This window comes from Hippopotamus amphibius, chromosome 1 (genome assembly GCF_030028045.1).
Source record: "Hippopotamus amphibius kiboko isolate mHipAmp2 chromosome 1, mHipAmp2.hap2, whole genome shotgun sequence".
Lineage (NCBI taxonomy): Eukaryota > Metazoa > Chordata > Mammalia > Artiodactyla > Hippopotamidae > Hippopotamus > Hippopotamus amphibius.
Window position 1 is genome coordinate 224,366,870 of NC_080186.1, and position 27,308 is coordinate 224,394,177.

General features: G+C 34.7%; 1 protein-coding gene across 4 annotated transcripts in view; it reads left to right on the forward strand.

The window, feature by feature from the left end:
• Positions 1–10,597: 10,597 nt before the first annotated feature.
• Positions 10,598–27,308, forward strand: part of ADAMTS6 (ADAM metallopeptidase with thrombospondin type 1 motif 6) — a 277,799-nt gene continuing 261,088 nt past the window's right edge. For all 4 annotated transcript variants that reach the window (XR_009054769.1, XM_057742536.1, XM_057742554.1 and 1 more), the window contains exons 1-3: positions 10,598–10,843; positions 17,767–18,141; positions 20,262–20,626. Coding sequence is in view for 3 of the 4 variants with exons in the window: in XM_057742536.1 (XP_057598519.1) it covers positions 18,045–18,141; positions 20,262–20,626 (462 nt within the window). In the remaining variant the exon portion in view is untranslated. The remainder of the gene's footprint in view (positions 10,844–17,766; positions 18,142–20,261; positions 20,627–27,308) is intronic.

The window sequence follows — 27,308 nt, forward strand, 5'->3', positions numbered from 1 at the left end:
ACAAATACAAGGCATTAATGATAGTGGAAACTATGCGCAAGGGGAAAGGGAGTATATGGGAACTGAGGAATTTTAGTAAAGATTTTTCTTACTGATTAAAAAAATATATAGGAAGAGATGGCTTCTCTTGTTCTGGTGAATGTTATTGTGTTTGCATGAAACATCTGGAACTCTTGCCATTTTATAATCATTAGGAGAGCTGCCATGGCCAAATCTGGAATCTTTAGCATGGCAGAGTCTCAAAAAAGAACAAATCATGATAATGTTATTGATCTGGGGAATTAATTGATCCTAGAGTTGCCGTACTGGGGAGCATGAGTTACAAGATAATAAATTTTCCTACTGATTCTCTATCAAGTGAGATAAGTTTTTTTATGTTTCTTGAAGCTAAAGATATTCTAGCTGGTAGCAACATTCAACAAAACTATCAAATGGAACTTTCATTTTCACTGAAATTAATTTTATGGAACAGTCTGGCAAAGACTTTTTAAAGAACTTTTATTGAGATATAATTGACATACAATAAACTGCATATATTTAAACTGTACAATTTGATTTTTTTTTATTAGTAATGTATATATGGCAATCCCAATCTCCCAGTTCATCCCACCTCAACCCCCTCTCCCTGCTTTCCCCACTTGGTGTCCATATGTTTGTTCTCTACATCTGTGTCTCTATTTCTGCCTTGCAAACTGGTTGATCTGTACCATTTTTCTACATTCTGCATATATGCATTAATTTACAATATTTGTTTTTCTTTTTCTGACTTACTTCACTCTGTATGACAGTCTCTAGGTCCATCCATGTCTCTACAAATGTCCCAACTTCGTTCTTTTTTATGGCTGAGTAATATTCCATCGTATATATGTACCACATTTTCTTTATCCATTCATCTGTTGATGGACATTTAGGTTGCTTCCGTGACCTGGCTATTGTAAATAGTGCTGCAGTGAACATTGGGGTGCATGTGTCTTTGACAAAGGCTTTAAAATGTGTATTTTGAGGTTGTTGGAAGAAATAAATTTCTTCCATTTAAAAAGGGCTAGGCATTGTAACACAAAAATAGGAACAAATGAAATAACATTTGGTTATGAAAAGGAATTAATTGTAAATCTGATATGTGATTAAATATAATTATTTGTTTAATTTATTTATTGACTACGTTGGGGCTTTGTTGCTGCGTGCAGGCTTTCTCTAGTTGCAGTGAGTGATGGCTACTCTTCGTTGCAGTGCCCGGACTTCTCATTGTGGTGCCTTCTCTTGTTATGGAGCATGGGCTCTAGGGGCGCAGGCTTCAGTAGTTGTGGCATGCAGGCTCAGTAGCTGTGGCACACGGGTTTAGTTGCTCTGCGGCACTGTGGGATTTTCCTGGACCAGGGCTCAAACCTGTGTCCCCTGCATTGGCAGGCAGATTCTTAACCACTGCTCCACTAGGGAAGTCCCAAATATAATAATTTAAATACAAATTCTGCAAGTAGTATAAACTCTTGACTGGATAGAGTTAAAGACTGAATTAATGAATTGAAAGATAATTTGAAGAATTCATCCAGAAAAATACAGAGAAAAAAATTATGAAGAGCAGATAAAAGAGGTAGAGGAAAAATTGAGGCATTTCACCAGCATAAAAGTTCCTGATGAAAAGAATAGTGGGAATGATAGATAAGCAATATTTGAATAGATAATAGCTGAAAATTTTTCTGCAGAACAAAAGAAAGCCTCAGAAAAACATGCTTACTGAATACTGTGCAGGATAAACAGTTTAGTGAAGCTGTAAAATATCAAGGAGAAAGAATTTTCAAAGATACTAAAGAGAAAAGATAGTTTACTAAGACAGAAATAGCAATTATTGTTCATCTGCAAAAATAGATGTTGGTGCTAAGGGAAAAAAAAGACCATTGGCCTAGAATTCCATAACCAGCTAAACTATTATTCAAGGATGAAGGCAAAATAAATTTTGTGACAAGTAAAAACTAAAAACCTTTCCCATAACACACTCTCCCTGAAAGAACTGTTAGCAGACATACTTCAATAAGAGGAAAAGTTAATCTAGAAGGAGGATGGGGCATAAACAGTCATGAACATGTCAATTTATTAAATGTCAGTTATGAAAAGACATTTAGAAAGAAAAAGTGTTTCTGGAAAAGGTGTTGCCAAGATATCATACTTCAGAACATCTGGCTATTCAAATTAAAAAATATAACCTGTATTTAAAGGAAAAATCCCTATAAGGTTACCAAGTTTGTATTAGTCTGTTCATTATGGGAAAAAATAGTAATTTTTTTTTTACATCATCATATGCATGTATCTTTAGGCATCAGTATTGCAGAAGTAAGGAATAAAAATTTGGTAGGAAGTTAATTTGGTGGGGAATATTCAAGGTTTTTTGAAGATACAATAGGATTTCCCTCTTATTTTGGCTCATCTTAAGGTACAAAGTGTTTGTTTTGACTATGGAGCATGATATACATTCTTACTGTGAATGGCAACAGGGCAAAGCATTGTTTTTGCTTTGGGACCATTGCATATTATAAAGAAACCAATGATTTTTGCTTTTTTGTAAGAAAAAAAATGTATAGCAAGTAGGCAAAAAATTTCTTTAAGAGAATACAAAGAGCCCTAAATATAAAAGAACAAAAATTGAAAGGGATTATATTAAAACTAGGAATTTCTGTCTATAAAAAAGGAAAACACCTTGAGAGAGAGTTGGAAGGCAACCCATAAAATGAGAGAAAGTATTTACAGTATCTATAACCAACAAAGAACTCCAATCTGAGATATATAAAGAGTGCTCCAAAATCAACAAATAGAAGACATGCATGCCAATTAAAAATTATGAAAAGACTTAAGAGATGCTTCATAGTAGAGAAGAAATACCTTTTTTTTTTTTGGAGAGTAAGTATTTTGAACATTTTTCAAAAAGCAAGGAGAAAGCTTCTTAGTTCATTTTGGTTGCCTTAAGAAAATACCACAAAGTGTGTAACTTATAAACAACAGACATTTATTTTTCACAGTTCTGGAGGGTCAAAGTCTGAGGTCAAGGTGCCAGCATGGTCAGGTGAGGGAGGGCCTTCTTCCTGGTTCACAGCCATTGACTTCTTGCTACGTCCTCATATGGTGGAAGGGCTGAGGGGTCTCTGTATGGTCTCTCCTATAAGAACACTCATCCTGTTTATGAGGGTTTTACCCTCATGACCTAAGTGCCTCCCCAAAGCCCCACCTCCTGATACCATCACATTGGGCGTTAAGATTTCCAGAATTTGAGAGTGATCAACTGAATTGAATGTCGTTGGGAGATCAAGTAAGAACTACAAAATTGACCACAAGATTTGTCAACATGGGCGTCTGAAAAATCATTATTTAGACTTCACTGAGTTCTCTAGTATTTGAAGCCCATAGTAATTACAATATATGTCACTAAATTATGTAACTTATTGCAGTTTTTCTATAACTTTATTGAGGGTAGGAACCTTGCCTTTTATTTTTCTTTTATTTTTTTTAAGCTGTATTGGAATATATTTGCTTTACACTCTTTTTTTTTTTTTTAGCTCTTTATTGGAATATAATTGCTTTACAGTCTTGTACCAGTTTTTGAGGTACACCAAAGTCTATCAGCTGTATTTATATATATAAATTTTTATACTTTGCCCTTTTTACAATGCTAGAGTAGGCAATTGCTATTGACATATAAAGGTCTCTGCTGTTAGCTCTGATATTCTTTGACTTTATCTTTTCCTCCTTCTTTTTGAATAATAGATGTTTGTATAGTAAAGGTATAAAACATTGTATATACCCACTGTTTTCTTCTCAAGTTTTTAAAAAATTCGTGCTGTTGCTCTCGTACTCTTAATAGGTAAGTAAATAAGGAAAGAAAGGTTAAAATGAAACTTTTTTTTTGCCACTATGCGTGGTAAGAATTTTGGGTAGAAAGACTGAGGTTATAAAGTAAAACCCAATACATCAATTTTAGTGAGCTTTGCTCACCCATAATATATCATTATATTGCTGATTGCAAATTTAAAGTCTTTTTGAAATTGCCAGGTAAATTGTAACAACAAATCACAGTACTTTTTCTTTTTTTTCTTTTTTGTAAAATTGTAAGTTTTTTCAACTATGCAGAGATTAAAATAATAGATACTCATGTGTACTCAATACCCTGAATTAGTAGGTGTTAACATTTTATGATAATAATTCAGGTTGTTTTGTTTTTCAAACAAAATTTTATAGATTTAATTGATGCTTTCTTTGTGCTCCTCCTTGATTCCATCCTCTTCTCTTTCTCCACTAGGTAACTATGATCATCAAGATACTATATATTCTTCCCCTGCATACTTTGGTAAGTTTGAGATATATATTTGGTGTTAAAAATATTTATAATTTAAACTTTATATAAATTATCATGTATATACATTCTATGCCAATTTGAATCATAAGGTATCCTATTGCAGCATTTCAACTTAATGGTATATAATTTACCCATGTTGATGTGTGGATTTAGTCCATCATTTCACTGCCATATAATACTCCATTGTCAAAATAGATTAAAACTGGGTTTTTTTTCCCCCTATTGACAATCATTTAGGTTTCCATTTATTCACTGCTACAAATAGTGCTGGGGATAATAATGTGCAAGAGTTTCTTAAGGTTATATATTTAAAATTGAAATGGCTGGGTCAAAGATGCACATCTTCCTCTGTATTAGAAATTGCCAAATTTGCTCTTTGTGGTATCTGTACTTAATTTACTCTTCCATCAACAATATATTAGATATCACCTCACACCACTCAGAATGGCCATCATCAAAAAGTCTACAAACAATAGATGCTGGAGAGAGTGTCAGGAAAAGGGAACGCTCCTATGCTGTTGGTGGGAATGTAAATTGGTACAGCCACTATGGAGAACAGTCTGTAGGTTCCTTAAAAAACTAAAAGTAGAGCTACCATAGGATCCTGCAGTCCCACTCCTGGGCATATATCTGAAGAAAACTATAATTCAAAAGGATACATGCACCCCAGCTTTCATTGCAGCACTGTTTACAATAGCCAAGACACGGAAGCAGCCCAAATGTCCATTGAAAGAGCAATGGATAAAGAAGATGTGGTACATATACACAATTGAATATTACTCAGTCATTAGAAAGAATGAAATAATGCCATTTGCAGCAACATGGATGGACCTGGAGATTATCATACAAAGTGAATTGTCAGGCATAGAAAGAGAAATATCATGTAATATCACTTATATGTGGAATCTAAAAAAAAAAAATGATACAAATGAACTTATTTACAAAACAGAAGCAGACTTACAGAGGATGAACTTATGGTTACCAGGAGGGAAGGGTGGGGGGGAGGAATAGATTGGGAGTTTGGGATTGACATAAACACACTGTTATATTTAAAGTAGATAACTGGGACTTCCTAGGTAGCGCAGTAGTTAAGACTCCACCTACCAATGCAGGGAACATGGGTTTTATCCCTGCTCCGGGAAGATCCCACATGCCCCAGAGCAACTAAGTCCATGTGCCACAACTATTGAGCCTGTGGCTCTAGAGCCCATGAGCCACAACTATTGAGCCCATGTGCCACAATTACTGAAGCCCGTGCACCTAGAGCCCGAGCTCCTCAACAAGAGAAGCCACCACCATGAGGAGCCCGTGCACCACAATGAAGAGTAGCCCCTGCTTGTCGCAACTACAGAAAGCCCGTATGCAGCAATGAAGACCCAATGCAGCCAATAAATAAATAAATGAATAAATAAATAAATTTGTATATTTAAAAAAAAGATAACCAACAAAGACCTATAGTATAGGGAACTCTGCTGAATATTCTGTAATAAGCTAAATGGGAAAAAAATTTGGAAAAAGAAACGTGTATAACTGAATCACTTTGTTGTACACCTGAAACTAATAACATTGTTAATCAACTGTACTCCAGTATAAAATAAAAATTAAAATAAATAAAAAAGGAAAGAGAAAAACCAAAAAACAATATATTAGATGTCCAGCTTGCCCAATCCTCCCAAACACTTGATATTATCAAATTTTAACATTTTTGCCACTCTGATGAAAGAGAAACATTTCCATTTCCATGATTGCTAGCAAGATTGAACATTTCATTACTCATTTATTGGTCATTAGCTTTTTTCTCCTGTGACTTTTCTGTTTATGCCATTTTCTTATTTTTTATTTTTTTGGTCTGTCTCATAGATTTGTGAGTGTTCTTTCAATATTTTGGATATTTATTATTGTTCAGTTATATGTGTTACAAATTTTTCTCCCACTTTCTGGCTTATATTTTCAGTTTTTAATGTTTTTAAAATTTTAATTTAGTAAACTTAAAGTTTTCAATCTTTTCCTTTATGCTTTGAGCATTTGCACGTTACTTAAGAAACCCTATAATAGTCTTTCAAAAGATTAGAAAATATTTATTTTAACATGTCAAATTCAAATCCAGTTTCATTGAAAGAATAAAATGTTTTGTGTAGAAAGTATATTGAATTTGGTTTTAAAGCATCGAATCTGGTTTTAATGTCTAGGAGGTAAATTCACAACTCATCATCTTTAGAGTTAGTCACCTGCTCCAATGTAATAATTTTAAACAGGCATAAAATCAGAATTCTTCATCTCATTTTTTTCTGAAAATACAAGAAAACAGTCTAATTTTGACATGCCTTGGTTTTTAACTAAAAGCCTTAAATTTAATTTACATGTTAATATATTAAAAATTGTAAGGTAGAAGTTTATTCTTACCTCTAAAAGTTCCTCAGTCCCTATTCTTTGCCTCTTAATCTCTTCTGCCTTTCTGTAAGTCTCCGAAATAAATACACACATGCATGCAGGCATACATATACAGAAGTGCCTTCGTCTCCCATTTGTTCCATCTTTGATTTCCTGAAAGGACCCATTCATTTAGTTTTAATTAGGTTTCTAAAGACTGAGAGCAAAGCTTTTTTTATGTAGGGTGTTTGCTGTCAACTCCACTTTGCCCATAATCTTCATTTCTACTTTTAATTTTTTAATTTATTTTTTATTATTTTTGTTAAAGCCAAGGTATCTCCCACTGAGAAGTAAGTGCTTTAATTGTTTACACTCTTTTTTATATTCTTTTCCATTACAGTTTATCATAGGACATTGAATATAGTTCCCTATTCTATATATTGGGACCTTATTATTTATCCATTCTATATATAATAGTTTGCATCTGCCAAACCCCAAACTCCTAATCCATCTCTTCCCCTACCCCAGCTCCCCCTTCATTTCTTAATTAAACAGAGAAAGAGAAGGAAAGCTGGAGGGAAAAATTTTCAAAGAGTAGAGGATTGGTCATTATAAAAAATTTAAAGAATTTCTATTGCAACTTAAATTCATTCAGAGTTTGATTTAAATTTGTTTCTTATAGTTCAATTAAGAAATAATGCCGGGGTACTGCACTAAAACGTTTCCATGCTAATGGAAGTGCTAGGATGGCAAGATATTTATATTGCAAGATAAGAAACAAGGAGGAACCAACTGATTAAAAGAGTTACATGATTACATGGGCAGGTTCTCTTTGTGAAAATTCATTAGACACTTTTCATCAAGTTATATATTTATGTACTTTTCTATATGAATATTCTACTTCAATAAAAAGTTTTTAAAATAGAGACATGAGATAGATCAACCTAATGCAATGTATAGATCCTGATTCCAATAAAAATAGTTTTTTTAAGCCTTTATTTGCAATTGAGGAAATCTAATATTTGATGAAATTAAGGAATTATTATTGTTTTAAGAATCATAGTGGTGCAGTAGTGATTATTTTTTAGTCATTTTATTTTAGAAATACAGGTAAATATTTAATGGATGCAAGGAAGTATTATCTGAGGCTGGCTTTAAGGTAATGCAGTGGCGTGTAACAAGTAATGGGGAAAAACTCCTCATGGTTTGATACTTGTTGAAACTGGATAATGGATACATTGGGATTCATTCTACTTTTTTTTTTTTTCTTTTTTACTTTGAATTTTCTGTCCTGCAGTGAAAGTGGACGCGCGCGCGCGCACGCGCTCTCTTTCTCTCACACACACACACACACACACACACACACACACACACACACAGAGTTAAATTGAGAATTCATCATTTCTCATGCCAATAATTTTTAAATCTTTACTCATACAGTTTTTCCTAGTCATTTGGAGAAAAGGAATCTCTTCGAAATTTTTCATTACTCTGTTTAGACGCAGGATGGCACTCTCTGAATAAGTAATTAGCCAAAGTACTCTCCTCCTTGAGTAATCTGCTTTCCTTTACAATGCTGCTACTTCCTAAGGCAGTTTGTCTTAGTTGAGAGTAAAACATTTCAGTCAGCTTATACAGATGATTACTACTCACACCTTAACTTTAGTTTTCTCTGCTGGCTGTGTCTATCTAGTACCAGTTTTTGAAAAATTAAGGGTAAGTTTCAACATCTATTTAAAGGGTGGTTTGATGCAAAACTAGCTCTGTGCTCACCCTTATTTTTAGTATTTACAGTTATTGCTACAAGATTAGCCATCTTGTGTATTTTAATGCAAATTTCTATATCTATATCCATATATCTCCATATGAATCATCTTTATTTAAAACTGTCAATTCCAACCACAGGTCATATTTCTATGTTTTAAATGGAATTGAGCGAGATACTACTGATTAAAGTCAAGATGAGGACTATTGACTGTGGACAGATGCTTTCCCCTTTCAGTCCTCAAAGAAGAATGGAAATAACTATTCTTGGATATTCTCAGTCTGATTCATGCCTTCTTTTAGCCAACTTTTCATGTATTCACCAGAAGAATTACACCTACTACCTCCGGTGTAGGAAGAAAAAAAAAAAATCAAATGAGCAATAATGTTAACAGAAGCTTGAAACTTAAGAGCTAGTATTCAGAAAGGTCCTCCTCCCCGTCCACTTCCCTCAGGTCCAATTCCCCTTTCTGGTTCTGGCCATCGGAAATTGACTTGGCATTTACTGAGGACTGGAATTTCAAGGCGTCAATTCCCAGCCCCCGCCCCCCTCCTTCGGAAACTCTTAAATCTCTGCCTACCCTACTCTCAACTGGTAGAGACAGATAAATGATGCAGCAGATTACACCGCTGAAAGGCAACATTTGTCCTGAGCTATTTTCACATTTTTTCCTGTTTCCGATTTGTGTGCCAGACTTTGTTTGCTTGCTTAGGACATGGAAAACATATCTGGGCACTTCCCCCACAGTTTAATGCCAGTGGCTTTCTCCCAGCAAATGAAAGTGAAAGTGCTACGTTGTAGCCTTGTTTTATCCTTAAAGTGTGGACTGGCAGCTGGTGTGTATGGAGTTGGAGGGGAAGAGGTTGGACTGGGAAGCTTGAAGAACCAGTTTTGAGGTTTTGTTTGTTTATCTTGAGATAGCAGCAGGGTTCCTGCCTCTCCGGCACTGTCCCCCCCACCCCCCCCCCCCCCGTTTGGGGTCTGACTTCGGATTTATTTTCATTTGGGCAGTCATTGAAGTTTCATTCAATATACTGTCATAAAAACAAAAAACACTCCACTTGTAGCTTTCCCCGGTTGCACTTTAAAACCATCCAGTCTCACCCTCATCTGGAAATAATGCAAGCTTCTTTCCCCCCTCCCCCACTTCTGTGTGTGTGTGTGTGTGTGTGTGTGTGTGTGTGTGTGTTAAAGCCCCACATAACCTGAAGTCGGTAATCAGATGGAAAATGTGCTGGTCTTAGTTTATTTTAGTCTTTCCCTTTTGGTGGCAGTTTTATTTGTTGAGGTATATAAAACACACACACACACACAACCCAGGCATTTTGTACACAAGTAGCTACCGAGTCTTGAAATCGGCCACTGACTGAAGTTTACTATAGTTTCCTCAGACACTGTTTATGTGCAACTTTTAACATTCTTGTTGCATAGACTTAAAAAAATACACGGAGAAGGGCACCAGAGATCTTAACAATGACATTAGTTCATCTAAAGCCATTCATCCTCCCTCCCCCTTCCCTTTTCCAAGAAACAACTAATCACAAACCAGGCTAGAATTTCTAAAAGAGGAGGAGGAGGAAAAGAGGCGGAGTGGGGAAGGGGATTGAGGTTAGAAGGGACAGAATTTCTCTCATTCACAGGGTGGAAAAGTTGACATTGTCTAAACCCTTCTGAATGGCTGGTAGTTGGTTACCCTGATTGTACCTCCACCTCCCCTCCCCCTCCACGTGACGACCCAGGACACATGCGCACCCGACGCAGCCCGGCACATCTGCAGACTGACGTCAGTGTGCTCTGCCTCCGAGGAAAAGCTGCCAAAATTTTCTACTGCTGCAATTCAAGTTGGCTGGGGGCCGGTAGTGAGATCTAGGGCTACTTCAACAAAACTTTGCTGCCCTTCCTGCTCCTCTTGTCTTCTTTTCTCCTGATACCTTTTGATGCTCTTCACATGTTATTTGCATAGCAAAGGCACTAAGCTGTCCAGGAAGAGAGGGCACCACTTCCACCCCCAATAAGTCTTTTTTTTTTTCTTCCCTTCCTTCCTTTCTTTTTTTTCTTTCCTTTTTTTTTTTTTTTTTTTGGAGGGAGGGGGTACGAGAGAGAAAGGGGGTTTGCAAGGCAGCATCTCAGGATGATAGCCTGGATGTACTGAAGGCATCTCTTTTTCTGCCAAATCGGAAAGTCCGTTCTCTAAAGCCCCGGTTACCCAGACTATAGGGTTTTATTCTGGCTGCAGAATAACTAACTCACTGCTGTGGCTTTGCAAAGGGGGGCAGAAAAAAAAGAGGAGAGGGAGTACGTGAGTCGTCCAGTGCAATCTCTATTGTTTGAAACTTACTTTTTATCAGAATTTGAAGATGAAAACGGTAAGGAAGACTTAACAATATTCAATGAAACCTTTTTTTTTTTTTAAATTAAAACTTGTGCTTTGCTTGTCTTCCGAATAACGCGTAGAAAACTTTTTTCTGTGTGTGGTTTTTTCTTTTTTTCTTTTTTTTTTCTTTTTTCTTTTTCCTTTTTTTTAAATGGCAATGAGTGAGCTTGACTGAACTCATTTTACAGATAGAAATCTTTTAACTCCAGACTAGTCGGGGGTTGGAGAATTATGGCTCTTGCAAATATTTTATGATGCAAAATTATATATTTATCATACAAATAGGCATGTTTTGTGAAGTGTGACTTGGTTATGATTTTTGTGGTCTTTAATCACCAAATATTATTCGGGAAAGTAATGATGTGTATTTTACTCTGATTTTCAGTTTTCTTAAAGAAAAACCTTCTGCCTTTTATAGTTTCAAGTCAGTGTCTTAAGTAGTCAGACAAGTGCATATTTTATGCCTGGGCTCAGAGGGCAGAATTCATGTGCTAGCTATAGTCCCGATGCTCTAGATATGTTAAGCTCTTAATAGGCTAATCAAAGAGATGGAAGAGTGTGTTTTTGATTTACTTTTGGCCACTTGGGACGTGCTAGACTCATAATCCTCCGGAGCCTTGAGTATCAGGGTATGTCTGTATATATGGTATATGGGATCAAAGTTCAGAGATTGGGGAGGGGGTTGTGCTGGAGGGGTTATTGGAAAGCTGCCTTCAGATAATGTGCACTACAATTCCTGTCTTTGGTATTTTCTTTCCGTGTTGTACTGGAAGGCAAAGAGAGCGAGAGAGAGTGAGAAAGCGCACTGAGAGGGAACAAGAGAGTGAGTTTCTTACTCTTGTTTTTATTTGAGCTGCCGGTGCAACGCGTTTGGGCCAAATGCCAACTGTCTGGGTCACACGCGTTTTATCCAAATAGATTTAGCGCTGCTGTCTGGAAATGGGCTGCTGAATGTTAACTTTAGGATCAACTCAACCAGGGCAGCTCAGACTGTTACCCTCTGTCTGGGTGAAGTGGGATGGGGGTGGGGGGGGGCAAGGGTGTGCAGAATGAGGGAGGAAGGGAGAAACTGAACTATTGCTTGGAACTTTTAAAAACACACTGGAGTGTGATTTTCAACATATTCTTTTATATTCAGATTTCTTGGGCAAATTTTTTTTTCCCTTCCTTTTTTAGCTTATGTTGATTAGACTGAAATTCAAATGTGTGAATGACAGCTCTCAAAATTCATGACGGGGAAGAAATGTAACATAAAACTGGTATAGTTGAAGGAAATTGAGAAAATTAATTTTGGAGATAATTGTTTTCCTGTGTTTCACCAAAGTGGTAGCTGCAGTTCTGGTTTATATTAATTTAGTGTTTGTATGTGATCTTTGGTGTTTTGGATCTTTGAAGAATAGCTGTAGAGGCAAATAAGTTGATTTCAAACAAATCAACTTCGTTTCTCACAAATGGTAGCAAATGAAACTTGTGTTGTGATATTAATATTTTTGTGATTCTCAAGGGCAAAAACCTCTAACCTCAAGACCTGAAATACTTGAATACTTGTCATGTCTGGGCCAATACATGTAAGATTAATTCCTACTCTTGTCTACTATTACCACTTCCTCTTCATTTCCTTAGCAACCAGTGGTAGCTACTAGTGGATGGGCCTCTTTGCCAGATCGTACCCTGTGTGTGACTTTTGTGAGAGAATAAAGATAGTTAACATATTAAGAAAGTTAATAGAGCATTCTTTGGAACATTTTTGGGGGGGAAGAGTAAAAGGAAGAGGTGGATAGCTCTCTTGATTCTACCAAAGAACACAGTTGGCATTTTGAGCTAATGTCAAGGGAAAAAGGTGTTTCTGTTTTTCAGGAAAGAAGTTATCGTACAGATAATGTATATTTAACTTGCCATCTGGAAAAAAAAAAGTTTTGGACTATATGTAATTTGGGGCTTGATTTTTGTAGGATAATATTTTGTATTTTTGTTTTGGGTTATTTGCTTCTCTTGTTAGGTGAGTTTTCAGTCTCTTTATATACACCTTTTCTTGGAAACCAATTTCACAAAATTTATAAATGATCTAGAAACTTTTGTGCTTTGAGCCTTGGTGTATGGTAGGTGACAATAAATATTTGTTGAGTGAATAAATGGAAAATGAGATAAGTTAATTTTCACGTATAAAAATTAAGTACCTGAAGGAAGCATAGTATTGTTGCTTTCTCTGTGAAGATGAAGTCAGCTTTAAAAGAAATGTCCAGAGTTAAGATGAATGAAAGAAGTCGAGAAGGATGTTATGCATGTTCTTTAGCTCCATAATGATAGTTCATGACAGGAAATTATTACTTGGCTACTCCTAGATCATTTGAGTGGGAAATAAAGATAATAGAGGAAAAAGACAAGTAAGTACACTTCAACCAGGGCAGACTACTGAGTGAATCACTAAAGTGCAAGTTGTCTGATCTTACTTCTACTTAGTGTAGCTTTGATCCATGGAAGCAGGTAAATGATCCCTTAACTCTACTGGTTGGTGCATTTGTCTTAGGGAAAAAAGCCTATGTGAAATCAATGTAAAATGGAAGTTTTGATTCTGTTTTCAAATTTAAAATAGTTGTAAGCCAAGTTATTATGACCTAAATTCTTTACCTTTCACTCTAAAAGACAGTACAATCTAGTTGATTGATTCCATCATCATATCCAACCATTTCACATTTTTCAGGGAAGGAGGAACATGAAACTATTTTTGAAGGAAGGCCTTTAAAAAGTGATGAGTCAGGTAACGAGGAGAGGGGGACTAGTATTTAATCATTAAAGTGAAGTGTGTGGACACTTTACATCATGTGTAACTAATTTGATCTCTCAATAAGTCTTTGTAGGGTAGATATCATTATCATGGTTTTATAGATGAGGAAACATCTCATCTATAAAAATTCAGTAACTTGGAGTCAAGACCTTTGTGCTTCCATAGCATAATGCTTCTGCTGTACAAGGTAAGGAGTTAATGCATTATGATTTCTGGATACTATTTTAATATCAATCTGAATTTTGGAAACTATATCTGGAAAAGTTAGTGCCTATACATATTTGTTTATGATGTCCAGATTAACTTCTTCAGTAGGTGTCAGAAAGTAGGTTCACCTGTTCATTTTTATTGTGTAGGTGACTGAGAGTAGTTAGATATGTTAGTTGTTGTTGATTTTAGTTGAGCTTGAGCCCACTTATTATTGTTAAGTTTCTTCACTGCCATTGGAGGCTTGAAAAATGTGGGGAGGGAAGGAAGGAGTGAGAAAGAAGAACGAAACTCAAATTTATTGAGTACCTGTGTGCCAGATACCGTAGCTAGTGGTGGAACCAAGACTGTAGATCTGGTTTGTGCCCCTCAGAGCTCCTGCCCTTTCTATTATGCATCAATGCTCTTTTTACTACAAGTCTTTAAATCAAATGTTAGTGTACTTTTGACCAGGTAGTTATGTACTACTTTTTCTCTCAGTGCTACTGGTTTACTTAACTTGGGCATTTATAGGACACTGCTAGTAGTGGTAAGAATGGAGGTTAAAAAACTGTGAAGAGCAAGAAATTTCTCAAGGGGAAAAAAAGAGTTGTTCCCTAAACCCAGATCGTTATATTGTAAGTTCGTCAGTTTCAGAACCCAGGGAAATAGGAAAAGAGAATGAATATGATTCAATACAGATCTATCACCACTACTTGAAATTAACTCCAATATGTTAATTATATATTCCTCTTTTAAGGAAGATTACTTTAAAGTATATGAGGGACTCAATGTCATACATTTTTATGCAAAACACTCAAGTGATCTGAAAAAAAAAAAAAGAAGAGTATATGTTCATGAAGCAACAGTTAAGGAGCTGGAGAATGTACCTAAGTAGGTTGGGAATCAAGATAACCGGATTATTTTCTTTACCGTTTTCCCTTGAACAACATGGGTTTGAACTGCAAGTCCACATAAGCAAGGATTTTTTTCAATAATAATACTACAGTACTACACTATCCTTGATTGGTTGAATCTATTATGGAGAAACCATGTATATAGAGAGCCAACTATAGGTAGTATTTCAGATTTTTGCAGAAGGTCAGTACCCCTAGCTCACACGTTGTTCAAGGGTCAACTGTGCTGTTATTGGATGATGGTGTGATTTAATCTCTTAATAGATTTTTGCCTGAGAAAGGATATATAATGTTGGTTATTTTGCCTAAATCATTGTAGAAGAAATTTTGAGATGAAACAGTTATTGTGTATCAAGTTGCTTAAAACTTCATGTTAATTAATGTATCATTTTTGAATATCTATTTTGATACTGGTTGTATGTAATTGCTGTTGAATATTTAAGTTAGAGTGACTTAAAATGGAAGTGTGATATAATAGAATTTAGACTTTAGAGCCAGGTAGTCTTATGTATAATTCTGGGCTCTGCTATTTTCTAGCTGTGTGGCCACTATGAGCTTCAACTTCTTTATCTGTAAATTGACAGCTATATTATTTATCAATTGGTGCAAAAAAATCACCATAAACTTAGTGGCTTAAAACAACACACATTTATTAACTAACAGCTTCTGTGGTTCAGGAGTCTGGGCATGGCTTAGCTCTATCTTGTGCTTCAGAGTCTCTCACGAGGCTGCAGTCAAGATGTTGGCAAAGACTGAGGTCACCACAGAACACTTGATTTGGGAGGGATATGCTTCTAAGCTCACATATTCAAGATTCAGTTTCTTGCAAGCTGCTGCATTGAGGGCCTCATTTCCTAGCTAGTGATTATCTGAAGGCTGCTCTCAGTTCCTTGCCATGTGAGCCTCTGCATATGGCAGCTTGTTTCATCAAAGCCCAACAAGGGAGTCTACAGTTAAGATGGAAGTCAGAGTCTTTTGTAATCTAATCATGGAAGCGACATTCCCCTCACCTTTGAGGTGTTATATTAGTTAGGATCAAATTACTCAAAGGACAGGCGTTACAAGAGGTCATGGATTTTAGGAGGCAGGATCACTGGGGCCATCTTCCTGACACAGGGGCAATAATACCTACTTTACAAGATTGTTGTGAATATTAAAAGAAGTAACGTATATTTAAAGTTCTCTTTGTTTTTGGACCTGACCTTAAACTACTTTTCTAGATATTACCTGTTAGTCTTCTGCATAGGAACCAAATTTAGTATTGCAATTATTACTAATATTTTCCAATTTTTTCTTTCCATCTAGACTTTGTGGAATCTATTTCTTTAATTTGTAATGATTGCCCAGAAATTTGACTTGTGAAATTCTGTTCATCTTCCAGGGCCTATCTGAAATATTATTTTTTTTTTTTCATAAACTTTCCTTCACCCATCCTTCTCTGACTCAGAAGTCATCTCCCTCATCTGATCTCCTCTAATAATTTTTATAACTTTGTTATGGCATATGTCAGTCTGGCTGGAGTTTTTAATTTGTTCCTTAGATTATGAGCTCCTAAAGGGCAAGGATTGTGTCTTAATCTTTTCTTATCCCCATGTTGTTATAACATCATTTTTAAAACATTGTAAGACAACAGTTGTTGATTAATGAATTAGTTTTTCCAAAGTTTAGCAGTTTAATAACTTGTAGACACAGATGTAAGAAACTTTAAATGGTCATGGTTGTTTTATACGTTGTAATAACCAGTATTTTTAGCACTGTAGGGAATGAAGTATTCCAAGTAGGTTAATTTTACCATTAACCTTAAATATCCTTTAATATCCCTAAATTGATTTTATTTCAATCACTATTAATTCATTTACTCATCCAGTTTTTAATCAACAAACATGTAAGGATTTATTATATGATAATCCCATGCATTAGGGACTTGGGATGAAATTCTAGTATCTTTTGTGTACTTCTCTGTCAAAGCAATGAGTTATGTTATTAAAAGTAATTTAACCTTTTATTCCTGACTCAGGAGTAGTATTTTGAATATCAGGTATTCAGCTATAACACAGTAATATACACAGTCTGAACTAGTAAGCTATATAAGGGCCATTTGTTTCTACCTCCAACTGTATTGCTTTGGGGTTCTAAAACTACTTTTTAGTTTTCCTCTTTTTTTTGTTACCTTCATGCTTTTACTGAGGTAGTTTCTAGTCCCTTTGTTATTTTTTTATTCTAAAGTTCTGTGTGCTGGGAAATCAGGTAGCCAAATATGCCAGTGTTCTGTATAAAATGTGAATTCATGGACTCTGAGTGAAGTTGTAAGTCGAAAGAAAAGTACATGAGATAGGACATGAAATCTGTTGTGATACCTGAATTGAATTTTAAAAAATTCTTTTCAGAAAATGAATTACTTTTCTTTACAGTTACATTCTAGATAGTTTAAATTATCTCATATGTGTTGCTTTATGAGTCATAAAAGACTTCCAGATAAAGTTAAGGGTTACAGTAAGTATGGTTCAACTTTACAGAAATTTAGTTTATGCTACTGTCTGAGTTTTCAGACAGCTGCTAATGCCACTGTGTATTTGTAGATCTACTCTGTAAGAAAAAAATGGTAGGTGCCTCATAAAGCAACAAATCAATCTCTGGATAGAAGTGTACTGAAAAGCATGTTAAGGAATGCAGTCACATACTGTTTATCACTTTCACAAAGTGAACTTTGTGAAGTCAGCCTAGTTTTTATTTTGTCAAAAGGTTAGTCACTATACCCATACATTGTTATCTTCAAAGTTTTAAAAAGAGAATTTTTATACTCCTCTTCAGTTTCCTTCTTTGATTATTAAGTAGCTCTGGCATTATCCTGCTAATAACTTTAGGTTTCTAATGCGGTATTTAGTCTTGTGAATGTTTAAACTATAAAGGACAACAATGGTTTGATTTAATTATGTTATTTTGTAGTATATATCCTTTGGCAAGCATTCAACAATATAGATCTTTCCATTCAGAATGTTTTTCAGTTAACTTATTTTTTTTTTCTAGGTTAAAAAGTGGCCATACTTTAGTGACTAATCAGCCTAATGCTCTGCTTATGAAATTTTTACCATCATCATTTTTTTCATTTTGGATTAAGAAAATGAATCCAGATATAGAAGAAAATATGGGATGTTGGAAAAAAATATCTGTTAAACAGTGGAACATCTAATAACTAATCTGCAAGAAGTATTAAAGAAATAAAATTGTTATGCTTCGATTTTGGCATGGTATTGACTCTCTAGCACATAGGTAGCCCTCTAAAAAATCATCCAGTTTTCTAAATTATGGAAATTTTGTGGAAGACGTTGACCTGGATTTTGAGCCTCGTCATGGCTTCATCGGAATTTCATAGTGACCACAGGCTTTCATACAGTTCTCAAGGTAGGATTCCTGCTTTTGAAACTGACAAAAAAGATTGCTATTAATCTTACAAGAAAAGACTCTGAATATTTAGTTTGGATGAAGATTTTCTTTGGGAGGTATAATGGTAGGAGTGGAAGCCTACCATGTCAATTCAGTGCTATTTTCATAAATGTTAATGACTCTAAGAGTCTGTTTAACTCGTCCTACTAGTATTTAACATCCAGTGCATTTTAGAGTTGACTGGTCTTTCTCAGAAGATGGTAGTCCCAGGCCTCTTCTTCTGAATGCCAAACTACAATAGGCTTACTCATTACCAGAATTTACAGGCATGGTCATGTTCAAAAGGAACGCAAAGGTTTTTGTTGTAAAAGAGCAAGAAACTAGATGAAATCTGATATAAGATCCTTCTAATATGGACCCTTAGTGGAAAAATGTTTCCAAATTTATCTAAGGACTAGAAGCTGGATAATCCATAGGTCCCTATAATTTTAATCCATAAAATTGAACTTTATATCATAGAAAAGATCTTAACAGAGGTCCTAGGAATGAATGTCATTTTGTTTTCCATGGACCAGTCCAGTTCTTATGAAATTATTGAAAGCATGCCTTTAGGATTCTTCTCCCATGAATGTATAGTAACAGATTTTTTTTTTTGTACTATGAATCAGATTTTCAAGGCTATTATAGATTGACATGTATCTCTAGAAGTCCAAATGTACAAAATGTGGCTCTCAAAGTAGATCACCAAAGCCATAGCATTTAGTATGAACTCTCATTTATGAGAAGTGAAATAAATCTTACTTTTCAATTTTTTTCCATTTGATTATGGTTTCATGGGAGGTTATATTTGTGGACAAACTTCATGCATAGACAGTAAAGCAATTTGCAGACATTTGGTTCCATCTTAGTGATAAACTTAGCTAAAGGAAGATGTGGTTAAGAAGGTAGATGGGTAATATTTAGTACACCTAAGTGGGGAAAATATATTTAATAGTCCTCTGAATTTTTTGTCAATCTGATAATTTTTAAGCAACTTTATTATGATACGATATACAACCATATAATCACCTGTTTAAAGTATACAATTCAGTGGATTATTGTATATTCACAGAGTGTTACAACCATCATCACAATCAATTTTAGAACATTTTCATCACCCCATTAACAGTCACTCCCCAATTCCCTCCAAATCAACTCACTCCCAGCCCTAGGCAACCTCTAATCTATTTCTGTCCATAGAGATTTGCCTATTAACTGTATATTTTATATGAATGGAATCTTGTGGCTGTTCCCTTTCACTTAGCATAGCGTTTTTATAGTATTAGATAATGAACTTTGATTATGAAGGCAGTTATGAAAGTTCATTCATGTCATACCATGTATTAGTACCACATTCCTTTTTATTGTAGAGTAATCCGTTGTGTGAATATACCACGTCTTATTCATTCATTCATTCATCAATTGAGGGACATTTGGGTTATTTACCCCTTTTGGCTCTTATGAATAATGCTGCTATGAAGATTCATATACAAGTTTTTGTGTGGATGTATGTTTTCATTTCTCTTGTAAAAATACCTAAGAGTGGAATTGCTGGGTCAGATGGTAGTTCTGTGTATTGGAGGAACTTTTGGAGGAACTGCCAGACTGTTTTCCAAAGCGGCTGCTCTATTTTACATTGTGACTGATAATTTAAAACAAAAATTTTACAAGACTGTAGAGATTCTATATAAACTCTTTTGGATAACTTTCATAAACATATTTTATCTGAATGAAATTCTGTTTCTTTTACATATGTGTACTTTTCACTGTTTTTTGTTTCAGTATAAACTATTCATATTTACTGTAGAATTTAGCTCTTAGAATTCATGTTTTTAAAATTAAATTTAAAAAAGAAAAATAGCCTTTCAAAATAAAATTTTTTTTTTAGGAATGGAATATTTAAAACAATTCATTTTGAGATTTTAAACTTTCCCTCTTTCATTTTTGTTTAATATAACATTTTTTTGTCCATACCTCACATATAATAATGCATAATTTTAAGCAATATAGTTGTTGTTTATACTGCTACTTCTTTGTTCTGTTAAATTTTCTTTTCTTCCATGTGTTTTTTCTGGATTCTCTGCCTTGTGATTACAAAGAGGAATTCCTGACTTATCTAGAACACTACCAGCTAACTATTCCAATAAGGGTTGATCAAAATGGAGCTTTTCTCAGCTTTACTGTGAAAAATGATAAACACTCAAGGAGAAGACGGAGTATGGACCCTATCGATCCACAACAAGCAGTACCTAAGTTATTTTTTAAACTTTCAGCCTATGGCAAGCACTTTCACCTAAACTTGACTCTCAACACAGATTTTGTATCCAAACATTTTACAGTAGAATATTGGGGGAAAGATGGACCCCAGTGGAAACATGATTTTTTAGACAACTGTCATTACACAGGATACTTACAAGATCAACATAGTACAACTAAAGTGGCTTTAAGCAACTGTATTGGGTTGGTAAGTAAATGTTATAATTTTAAATTTCTGATGGGGAAATAAATTCACAATATAAATGTCTTTCCTCAGATTAAATATATATATTTAATATATATAACATATATTAAAACATATATATATGTTTTATCTAGGGAAGGTAACATTCTAAAATTTTTTATGTCTGCTGCCTTTGCTTTTGATAGTCTTTTTCATAATGTTTGCATTGACTTTTCAAAGTAAGAACAGTTTTTAAAACCCTGTATTATTAGTAGAAGAGTGAATGAAATCTCGCATTTCCTTTTAGAGTTATGGTTTTTCTGTTCAAATAAGATATCCTTAATGCATAAACAAAACTCAGTCATTGGTGAGGAGCTTAAGGGTATTGTGTGTATGTGTGTGTGTGTATTATGGCAGGAAACCATGACATGGATTGCCTCCTTAAGTCTCTTTCTATAGTACCTTTCTTTGGTAATCAACATAGCTTAAAATTACTTATGACCTACTTATGTTTATAAGTTCTTAAAGCAAAACCTTTTGTATCAATGTCCCTATAATAATTTTTCCCAACATTTATCTGAAAATTGATAATGAATCTTATCTTACTTAGAAATTGGATTTCAAGTGTATAGGTTCTATACTGGGCATTTGAGTCCATCCTAGTCTAATGGTAAATACACATCTAAGGTGGCACATAGTTACGGTTGTAGAACAAAACATATTCCTCTACTTCATGCTTCATCTACTGCTTTTATCCTATTCAGGCTAGTGTAGATGTTCCATTAAACCTTTATCTGTTTAAAAGAGTGCAGACATTTTGATGCTCAACTCATATTTTCAGAAACTGATTTTCTTCCTTACTCTATCACATCCATATCCTCATTCTCACTTTAGTGTAAAGAACTACATAATTAGAGTTTGGTTTAAATAAGTTCTAAATTTGAAAGGAGTATTAGGAACCACACAGTGGAGAAAAATTTTCACTATAGATATATATAAGAATTTGCTCAGATTGTCAATTTTCTGTAACTATTAATAAGTCAAAATGATTACTTAGATTTTAATATTTGGGCTTAATTCCTGTAAAATAGACACACTGAATACATTCTTCTCTGTAAGCAGTTTTAAGCTTTATATACAAGAGGTTTGTCTTTTTGAATAAAGATAAATTATTCAACATAAAATCTCTTTTAAACTTCTTACATGTTAAAATGACACTTGCTGTTATGTGTTCCTAGTCATTGAGCAAACTCTTTAAATTTGGCATTAACATTAATTATGCCATTGATAATTTTAACAGCGTGGTGAAATGGAAAGATTTGAGATTTAGAAAAAAAACAAAACAACCCCCCCCACACTGATTCCATTCTGAGATTTGAGGAAAGAGGAGTGATTGGAGATGTGAAGATGAGTTAGCTTATGTAGGAGATAATGAAGGCCTATACCAAGACTATGGCACTGGGAATGGAGAAGATAGAATGAATTTGAACCACATTTTGGTGAGAAAATTTATAGGATTTGTGTTTTATTAATTTTTATTCCCTGGAATATAGTACATAGTAGATATTTAATAATATTTTTAAAAATTGAAATATTGAACTGGGTATGGGATGAAGGAGAGAAAGTTATTGAAGATGATTGAGGTTTCTCTTTTGGATGAGGCTGTATATTAATTTTACTAGCAGAGAAAGGGAATGGTAGTGTAATGCTGGATTGGAAAGGAAGATGAAGAGAATGGTTTTGATATAGTCAATATGAAGAATCTGAAGAAATAAAGGTTAAAGATGTCTAGTTGGCTTTTGGGAAATATAGCTCTGAAATTTAGAAGAGAATTTAGTTCTGGAAAAATTGAGAACTGCTGATATAAGTGACTACTGATGAAATGGTGAAAAATGTTGATGAGGCAAAAGTGAGAAGATGATTGTAAATGGAAACTTTTCTGTACCTAAGGGGATAGCAGAGTGTCACCTATCTATTTTTCATCCTCCTTGAGACTTTCTGTGTCTCTTGTTCTCTTTTTTTCTATTCGTTAACACCTGTTTTACTTTGTTTCCTATTGAAACTGCATGGCCCATGTCGACTCACTTTTTTTTTTTTTTTTTTTAATTTTTATTGGAGTATAGTTGCTTTACAGTGTTGCTTGATTTAGGTGTGGTCTGCCAGGTTTGTCCATTAAAGTTACTATTTCCCCTTGGCGACTAATAAGGACTTTGTGAGTAGGTACTTTGTGGGCAGATACTATGTAAAAATCCTGTTCCTTATTTCACTTTTACCCACCAGTCTTAGTAACCCTTGCCTTCATTCTTATTTTACATCGTTACATTTTTAATCAAATGGGATATGTGAACAAGTGTTTCTAAAATCCCACTTTCCAAGGCCCCTTTTAACCAATTCTGTTTTTAATTATTCTATATAAAATAGTTTTCAATGTAGGGATCATTAGTGTCTTCTAATCATATTTCCTTACCGATAGTTTCAGTTTTACAATGCTTGCAGCACTCAAAGGAAAAAATTCCTAACATTATAATCTACCAGTTGTTTAAAATAATGTCACTTTTTAGTTTGTTTCATATTTGGACCATGGCTTTCTTATTTAGGTTTTGTTTTTCTGGAGTTTCTAGTTACTTTTATTTTGCCTTATTGAGAAAAAAATAGATGATTTCTTTGCCAACTGATCAGTTTCATCCAGTTCCTTAGTCCTTACATCTATTGCTTGGAATATATTCCATTCTTCTTTGGAGGCATTTTTCTTGGAGTGTATGGGTTAATTAATTTCTTGAGCTATTACACTTTTCTCATCTTGGGATTTCTTTTTTCTAGGTTAGTTCCACATCTTCTTTCTGAGTTTACATCCTGGTTTTGTTGGAGAACATCTTCAAGTAATTACCTCAGAAAAGGTGCCTGAGAAGTAAAATGTCTGAGTCCTTGCCTATTTGAAAGTGACTTTATGTTACTGTCATGTTTGGTTAATAATTTAGTTAGATACAGAATTCTAGGTTCAAAAATAGTTTTCCTTCAGAATCATGGGTGGTAGAATTGGAAAAAGGAAATATGGGGTATCAAATTTATCTCTGTGGTTTTATATCTTAGGAAAAGATTTAAAGATCCAAAAAAAAATTTTAGCATTGATTCATTTTGGGTGGCAGATAGAAGTCTACTTCTTGTTCTTTTCTTCTTCTTAAAAAATTTTTTGTTCTTCAAAATGATATGCTTTTCTCTTTATCCTTCCTGTTTCAAGAATTTGATAATAATGTGGTAAGCTGTGGGTCTTCTTTCCTGACTCCTACTATGTATTTGATGGGTGCTGTCAATTTAAAGACTCTCCTTCAACTTAGAGAAATGTAAAAAAAAAATTTCCATAGTAAATTTCTCTCCTTGTCCCTCACCACCCCATTCTCTAACTGGTTCTCTGCTTCTCTTATCTCTTTTTCCTTTTTTTTTTTGTTCTAAGTTCTGTAAGACTTTCCCACTTTTGCTTTCTTTTTCTTTAATTAATTTAGAAATTATAGAAGTCATATTTCTAATTTTCAAGAGATCTTTTCTGGATTGTTTCTTCATAATTTGTTCTTATTTCATGAAAAGTGATTTTCTTCTGTCTCTCTAAGATACTATATACCTAGTTAGAAAAGACCAAGGACCCCATTAGACTTTCTGCTCATTTAGTTGCCTCTCTACTTTTTCCATTATTAATTCATCCATTCACTAAATGCTTATAAGTACCTACCATGTAATGGGCACTCTTCTAGGTGCTAGGACTACAACAGTGAACAAAACAAGAATCCCTGTTGTCTTATAGCTTGCATTCTAGTGCAGGAGATACACAATAAGATAAATAAATAAAAATTATAATATGTTGAATATTGATAAGTTCTAATGTGGAAAAATTATTAAGTAAAGACTTTAAAAGAAATGAGGAAAGGAATATTGACATTTGAGGGATAAGATTTCCAGGTGGAAATTTTAAAGTAAAAAGGTCTCATCTGAGAGTGTTTGAGGAACAGCAAGAAGACTACCATGGCTAGAGCTAAGTGAGAGAGAGGAAGAGTAATGGAAGGTGAGGTTAGAAAGAGAACTGGGTGTCAGATGTTAGGTTTTAGAGGACATAGTTAGAATAGAATCAGTGATGATCCCAAGCTTGGGGCCTGAGCAACTAGAAGAATATAGCAGCCATCACTTGAGATGAGAAAGACTCAAGCATTAACTGAGATGGAAAAGCTGTAGGAGGAGTAGGTTGAGGGGTGGTATATATCATAACTTTAGCTAGACACGTTAAACTTGAGATGTTGTATAGGATGCTGGATATGCAAGCCTGGAGTTCAGGAGAGGTGTGAGTTATGAAGTTATTTTCTGAGTCATTTATATGTATAAATGACATTTAAAGCCAGGAGACTATGAAATTGCTTAGCAGGGAGTATATATGGAATAAATAGGAGGTCTAAAACCTGAGCCTTTGGGTGCTCCAAGGGGGTTAGGGAGAGGTCAGAAATATGTGGAGGGGACAGTAAAGAACACTGGAGTAAGAAGGTTGAAGGAAAATCAGGCAAATATCCTAGAAGCTAAGAGAAGAAAGTATTTCAAAGGAAAAATGCTGCTGAGTCGAGTATGGCTGAAATCATTGAATTTATCATTGAGGAAGTTATTTATGACCTTGGCAAAAGCAGTTTTGGTGAAGTCATGGTGGGGTTTGAAAAAGAGGCAACAGCCTGATGGGAGTAGATTTAAGAAGAAATGGGAGAAAAGAACAATTATTTTGACAACTTTTGAAAAATCAAGAAATGATCAATTGCTGCAGGCAGAAGTAGGAGTCTTTATCATTTTGGTTTATAAAAATGAGAATGATTATGTAAAGAGAAGGGAAGTTCCTGGAGTGAATTCTTTGATAGGAAAGAAGGGAGGAAATCATCTACATAAATTGAGTAATTGTTCTTATCTAGGAGAATGGACAGTTCATCCATAATAACAGGAAATAATATAGAATATATGAACGTGAGGTGCAGGTAGGTGGTTATGAGTTTGCAGGAGTTGTGTGCTGTTGCGTATTGAAATGGAAGATGGAAAGATTAGGTGTTGGGATTATGTAGAGAGGAGAAAGTATGAAATATTTATCCCAGAGAGCAGGATACTGAATGAACTAGAGAAACATAGTATAATTGCCATGAAGCATTAAGGACACAGCTGAGATTATGCTGATGAATTTAAAGCAAGACTAGTCAGTATCTTGGTATGTTTTTCTCTGGCTGAATGAAGCTGCAGGGGTACAGGCCTAGAGTATCAAAATTTAACTTAATCAAGGTTATGGTTTAGTCAGATGAATTCCATGAGGGGAAAAAAGGGCAAGAGGTTTGAAACTGGAATTGTAGCTAGGTTAGGAGGGAAGTGAGAACATGAAGTGGGTGGAGTATAGTGAAAAAGTGATAGAATCAGTGGGTCCTGGTGGACGTAAAAGGATTGTCTCTTGGAGTCAGGATACTAAAGGAATAGTACTAGAAAGGCAGAAGAATTGGATACTTGAAATTGACATTTTTGAAGGGTTACAGATAGTGATAATGTTGAAATCTAGGGTTTAACTGTGGGTATAAGTGTCTAAGGTACGATGGACAAGATATTTGAAGGAGAGCAAGTCAAGTAATTGAGAGGAAGGGGATTGAAGAGACCATCTGTGTAAGTAGTTCTTAACCTGGGGTCTATGGATGGAATTCTGCGGGTTTGTTAACTGGAATGTGGAAAATTTCTTCTTTATCTTTACTAATTCTTAAGTGAAGTTTAACATTTCCTTCAATTAACAATATAGGTAACAAGCAGTAAAGTAATAGCAGTACCTGTGACTTTGTCTGCGATAGAAATTATATTTTCATATTATGTTGCAGGTTTTGCAGGTCCTTTAAAGTATTATTTATGTTAATCACTATTGTGAAGTTATAGTGGTTATTAGATCTATTGCAAAGCTTCTTATTTAAAGTGTTACAAAAAAGGCATATGTGTTACTATATTACATTTTAAAAATTTTTTGATAGCTGTATTTCATTACAGTTGGTTTTATTTATAATCTTATATATTTCTTTTGCATTTAAGATAGTATTCTGAGAAGCGGTCCCCAGGCTTCACTCCTAGACCTCCAGAGGAATTCAGGGCATGTGCACACACACAGTTTTTTAAAAAAGTTTGTATTTTATATTGGAGTATAGCCAATGAACAATGTGATAGTTTCAGGCGCACAGCAAAGGGACTCAGCCATACATGTGCATGTATATCCATTCTCCCCCAAACCCCCTCTCATCCAGGCTGCCACATAACACTGAGCAGAGGTCTCTGTGCTATACAGTAGGTCTTTGTTGGTTATCCATTTTAAATATAGCAGTGTGTACATGTCAATCCCATACTCCCTGTTTATCCCTTCCCTCCTCCCCGCTGGTAACCATAAGTTTGTTCTCTAAATCTGTCTGTTTCGGTTTCACACACACAAATTTTAAGAACCAATGATATAAGAAGATATTGAAGTCAATAATTATTCAGGAATGGTATTTCAGAGAGTGACAGTGCTCCAGAAACTAAGATCTTTGAGCAATGAGGAAAGTGACTTTGGGTCGGTAGATAACTACAACTAACATAGGGAGAAGGTGATGCTATTGGGTTTGAAGGTGGTAAGGTTTTTTTCTTTTTTTGGAGGAGAGAGGGATAATTGTTTAGAAATGGCAATGAGTATAAG